Source organism: Frankliniella occidentalis, unplaced genomic scaffold (genome assembly GCF_000697945.3).
Source record: "Frankliniella occidentalis isolate FOCC.00 unplaced genomic scaffold, Focc_3.1 Scaffold234, whole genome shotgun sequence".
Taxonomy (NCBI): Eukaryota; Metazoa; Arthropoda; class Insecta; order Thysanoptera; family Thripidae; genus Frankliniella; species Frankliniella occidentalis.
Genome location: NW_026267360.1, coordinates 359,616 through 364,917, shown reverse-complemented (window position 1 = coordinate 364,917; position 5,302 = coordinate 359,616). Strand labels below are relative to the sequence as shown.

General features: G+C 58.2%; 2 protein-coding genes across 2 annotated transcripts in view; both read right to left on the bottom strand.

The window, feature by feature from the left end:
- The window catches only part of LOC113213270 (uncharacterized), a gene marked incomplete in the record, with an annotated part of 16,694 nt that overhangs the window by 1,986 nt on the left and 9,406 nt on the right, over positions 1-5,302 (bottom strand).
- Positions 124-5,173, bottom strand: LOC113213266 (uncharacterized). Its single transcript, XM_052272962.1, has 5 exons — positions 4,967-5,173; positions 3,330-3,554; positions 1,027-1,119; positions 661-946; positions 124-577 (listed from the first exon to the last, which is right to left on the bottom strand). The coding sequence occupies exons 1-5, from the start codon at positions 5,055-5,057 to the stop codon at positions 334-336; spliced, it is 939 nt and encodes a 312-aa protein (XP_052128922.1). The 5' UTR covers positions 5,058-5,173; the 3' UTR covers positions 124-333.

The window sequence follows — 5,302 nt, the reverse complement described above, 5'->3', positions numbered from 1 at the left end:
AAATACTGTAATAAATTACCCTATGAGTCAAATTGAAAACCCTCCTGCTTTAATCCTATACGCGCGAATACCCTTGTATACTCCAACTTCTAATGGGCATTCCCTACGACTTTATAAATATACAAAATTTTCAGTCACTACCCAACTTGTGGGGCAATCTCACAGTTTTCCGCACTTATTTTTTGGCATTATACCACCTTCTTTCGAGCGAACCTCAATAATCAGATCCACTAAACGGAGTGGACAAAACGCTCGCGTCCCGCGGTTTGTCTTCCGCCCATTCCTGCCTGGGTCGACCCTCTCTAAAACACCCCCGGCCTATACTCGTTCAAATCAGGCTAACGACACCGAGCCTTGTCTGTAACCCCTCGCGCCGACGGTACCCTCCTCGGGGGCGGCCGTGGACGTCGCTTCCAGGGTGTCGGTCGTCGTGGCGTTGTTGTCCTCCTCGAGCGCCAGGCCGAGCCAGTTGGTGAGCAGGTCGATGCCTTGTTCGGCCGTCTCGCTCACGGCTGCGATTAGAGACTCGGCGCTCAGGTCCGTGGGCCCGGTGGACGGGGTCTCGGTGGTCGCCGACCTGGAGAGAGAGAAAGAGAGACGGGCATTTCATTGACTCTGCAGCCCCACCAGGGCGACGACGCCAAGGTCCCGGACGCTCACCCCTCGCCGCCCTCCGCCTCCTCGGGCTGGCTGGTGGTGACGGCCGGCGCCGCGGTCTGCGGCTCCAGGGTCATGGACGTGGGCGTCATCCTGAAGCAGCCCACCGGGTACGAGGCCTGCACCTCGCCCAGCAGGTTGGGCTCGAACTGCAGGCAGCCGCGCTTCACCTCCGCCTCGCCCGCCGCCTCCGCGCCCTCGGCCGTCACGGGCTCCAGCGAGCTGAAGCGCGCGCACACCTGCGCCAGCGACGAGAGGATGTCCATGCACGTCTGCGACGGGCTGGAGTCTGTCGCACAGGAGGGAGGGGCACGTTACATCAAGTACGTTACATTTAAGTGCGCTGCAAGAGCACTCCTTGCCACTTACCTTTGACGACCTCGCTATGCAGCAGGGAGTCGCCGTAAGACACGTTCATGGCAACCCCGGAGTCCTGGCCGAGGTAGCGGAGACGTACACAACCTGCAGACAAACAGACAACATACAGATGAGTTGTTTGTTGTTTTTTCTTCGGAAGAAATCTACATTTTTCTTGGGAGGACGAACGTATTACGAGGCGACCCTAGCGCCTGCCACGCACTGGGTAGGCTAACCCGCCAAGCAGGCGAGTGAAGAAGGCGGCCCGCCTAGAGCACCCCCAAGTACGAGGTACACACATCCGCATGAGAGAACGAGTAAGTCCGAGCGTCCCGCGATGAACGTACGTTCGTTTTTCTCGGATTCATTCGGCAAATTGCGTCAGCTTGGCGCCTGTGAGAGTTGAGGTAGGCCACCCTGCAGTACACGCATGCACCGCAGTCGTGGCGTTGCCTACCTCCCAGGCGCCCTCAGGTTGCAGATGCTGAACTTGGTAGTTTCGTTCGGGCGAATGACGGACGGACGGTGCGGTTCCTTCATCCAAATCCACCCGTAGTTTGGCTAGAGCCTTTGTTTTTCGAAAAAGAAATCAATGGTGGTGAACGCAAAGGGGTAAATACAATGACTTCGCCACCCATCGAACTTGTTACAACCTCTGCCGTATTCCATCCCGTAAATACCACCACCACGAACACCCCGCCGTCAACGCCAACGCCGCCCGAAGTTGATGCGCGATTGTTCACACATTCTCTCGGGGCACACCATGGAAGCAGCGTCGCTGAGCGGCTTATGTCTAATACATATTGGCTTTCCCTCTTCTCCTCCCATCAGAGCGCGCGTAGGAGATGGTCACGGCCATGGCGTGAATACCAATCAGGAGAGAGTGTCAGCCGGCGGCGTGTGGCGTACGGGGCGTGGCGGGGCGTGGCGGGGCGTGGCGGGGCGTTCCTATCCCAACTGCAAACACTGCGCGCGCCACGCCCCGGCCAGGCCGAGTCGAGCAGCGAGGCAGCTTCTGTCGCGTATGGCGTGGAGGAGATGAATGGATGCCGCCGTTCGGTCGGTCGGTCTGTGTGAGCGAAAGTTGGCAAACTTGTTGGCGAAACGCCGCGAGCAGCCCGGCTATGGCCGTCCGTCGTCCGTCGTCGTGGGGGCGTGTCGTCGTGTGGCTTTGGCGCGGGCCTGGCGGCGCGGCCTAGCGGCGGTCCAGGAGGGTTTGTGTGACCGCAAGATACGCACGCACGGCCCATAGCGGTCCTCGGAGGTGGCGGCGATGATGCAGCGGAGGAGGAGCGGCACTGCACCGCACTGCTGCAGGGCTCAGCGGAGCCGCCATAGGCCGCCGCAGTGCAGGACGGGGCTATGGCATGGCCGGGGTTTGACGGGGCGACGCATGTCGCGGGAGGAGTTTTCAACTTTCACTGACCGGACGAACGGACCAGAGACCAGTATTACTGGCAACGACCTTGCCCGAGTCCGGGCCGAGCAGGGCGACGGCATGGTGATCACAGGACCCCGGAGCACGAGCCAGCCCCCCCCCCTCCCCCCGCTACGGGACCTGGGGGGGACCAGCACCCACTAGAGGTGTACACTCCTCGCCACCATTAAAGGAGCCGAAAGTGAACTTTCTTTCAAATCTTATGTGACGCATCGCGCCGTCAGAAGAAAGGGGAAGGAGTGGGGGGCAGCGCGGGTGGGCGCGCGGGGCAGCGCGGGGACTTCCCGCCCGCCCCGCCGCCCCGGCGTCCTGCCCTGGCCTGGCCGCCGGAGGAGCGGGGGCCTTAAAGACCTTTAGTCGAAACGAGACGAGATTCCGATGAGAAAGTCAAGTTTCCGCAGCGCGCGCGCTCGGGGGGCTTATCACAATGCCCATCGCTCACCAAACGTTTTCCGTGCGGCCGTTAGGTTTCTCATAATAAAAATAAAAAGAAGGCGAGTACGGCAGCAACCTGACCCACATCACTTCCTCCCGCGCGCGAGGTCGAGGACTGCGCCGCTGCTGGTGGTACATTACGAGCCCGGGTTTGTGGGGGAGAAGAAACAAAACTTTCTCCGTTTCAGGCTGTCAATAAGTGGAAATTTTGCAACCATTTGGGATGGGCTCTAGTGTCGTGTGCGTGAGTTCGCGAGGTCCGCTCTTCTCAGCAGTTACCGCCCCCCCCCCTCACCCCCTCGCTCCATCTCTTTCACTTCATCTAAACATGCACAGTGGGCTGCGGGAGGGGGGAAGCTGCTCCCCTAGTAGCGAAGACGCGGTGATGCAATGGCTGGGCTCAGGTGAGAGACCCCCCGGGGGGCGGGTCTCCGTCACTCACCAGGTCCTCCCAAGTCGATGTACGTCATGTTGAAGTCCAGGCAGCACATGCAGGCCGGGCCGGAGCAGTGGCACGTCCTGCGCGGCCCCGCCGCTGGGGACCCTGCCGCCGCCGCCCCGCCCGCAGCGGCCCCCGCAGCCCCGCCGGCCCCGCTCTCGGAGCCATCCCGCTGCTCGCCGTCGGCGCCGGACCCCGCCAGCATGTCCGCGCCCCACCACACCAGATCTGCAACCAAAACGAACGAGGGTGATAGGATGAGCAGAAACAAAACAGCCTGCGGCTTCTCTTTTGTGAGCTAAGGCGCGCAAGATTGACAACTTGACTCTCACTTTCAGCGTCAGTAACTAACAAGGCGAAGGTGCAGCAACTCATGTTGAGTATCAATGCTCCAATAAGTGCGTTGATTGAAACATTGAAACTTTAAGCACGTATCGCTATGGTTAGTTACTGTACCAGTGTATTACATACGAATTTCAAAACAATGTAGGAAATTAATAGAGGTGTAGATGGAAACTGTCAACTGACTTATAAAGACGGCCGATTTCAAGCCATCCCTAAACGTTCAGTACACCTCTAATCCTTGCCAAAGATTGCGGCTGCTTTGTAATTGCGAACGATTTCCTTTTGTAATGCGGAGATAAAATCCTTCGCAATTGCTACTAAGAACATACGTAGACCTACAAAAGCAGCCAAATCTTTCTCAATGAGAAACAAAATCTCCAGCGCAAAGGAATTATTATCAGAAGAGCTGAATGCGGCCGAGCCCGTGGACTTCCTGACACACATGCCCCACCTTGGCTGAACTGCACACCGCAAGCGCGGCACCACCACGCCTGCCCCACTGCACTGCTGCAGCACTGCTGGGCCACAAGGGCACCGGCACACGACGCCACCTGCCCTTCTTCCTCGTTTTATAACCGGAAAGGTACAGTTTCTCGCAGCAGATTACAAATGTCATTCCAAAACAATTAAATGTTTTAACAAAATAGAATGATACACGATATAGTTTGTGATATTGGTATTGTCAGTGTACGGAAAAGGTAAACAATTGTTTTCTTGCACGATAATTTCCGCCGATCGAACAAATCTAACTCGCCGGGTATACGCGAATGTCACCTCCATCCTAACTACGATCACCCGTACTATGCGGCCGTCAACCTGATTTCACAGCGACTAGTGGAAATCACAATTCGTTCAGCAGGGCTGTTCCGCTGTTCCGGCAAGATTTGCCAAACTCGAGCTCTACCTCATCGAGCGTGAATCCTGCGTTTGGCCCGGGCCAGGCGCGCAAAAACCGCTCCACCGGACTTCCCTGTATCACTGACCCGTCGGGCTCGACTCGGGGGGTGAATGAACTCGAATCGCAGAGCGCCCGGCGCGCCACGAAGTGTCAACACATAGAATTATGCAAATTTGCACAATCTCGAAAGTCCTGACAGTTAACGTCCAAAACTGGATGTTTAATATTAAGTTATGCCGGTCAGCAATAAAAACAAATTGCACGGTGCAAAGTCCAGTCTGAAAGGTGCATTTTATAATAGTCCACATAGAATTATGCGCACACTTGCACACATATTTGCAAGAAAACACACACAATGCCCTCCAAAACAGAAAGACCCCGCGTGTACTAGACGCACCTGTGATTCCTACGGACTCCGTCACGGAGACGCAGGCGGCCATCGCGTGCAGGGCGAGGGCCGCGCAGAGGAGGCGTCGTCTGGAGAGCATGTTGACGTCTCGTGTCCTGCGGTGTCCGTGCGGTGTGTCCTGCAGTGTCCCGTGCACCGGTCCGGGCCGTACTCGACTGACTGACTGGGTCGTCTCGTCTCGGCGTGGGTCGGTCCGAGCCACAGAGCAGCGAGCCGCAGGCGGGGCGGGCAGCGCAGGTTCCGGGGCCTACAGGACGGGCCGGGGCGAGGCGGGGCGCGGTGGGGCGCGGCGGGGCGCGGTGGGGCGCGGCGGGGCGCGGTGGG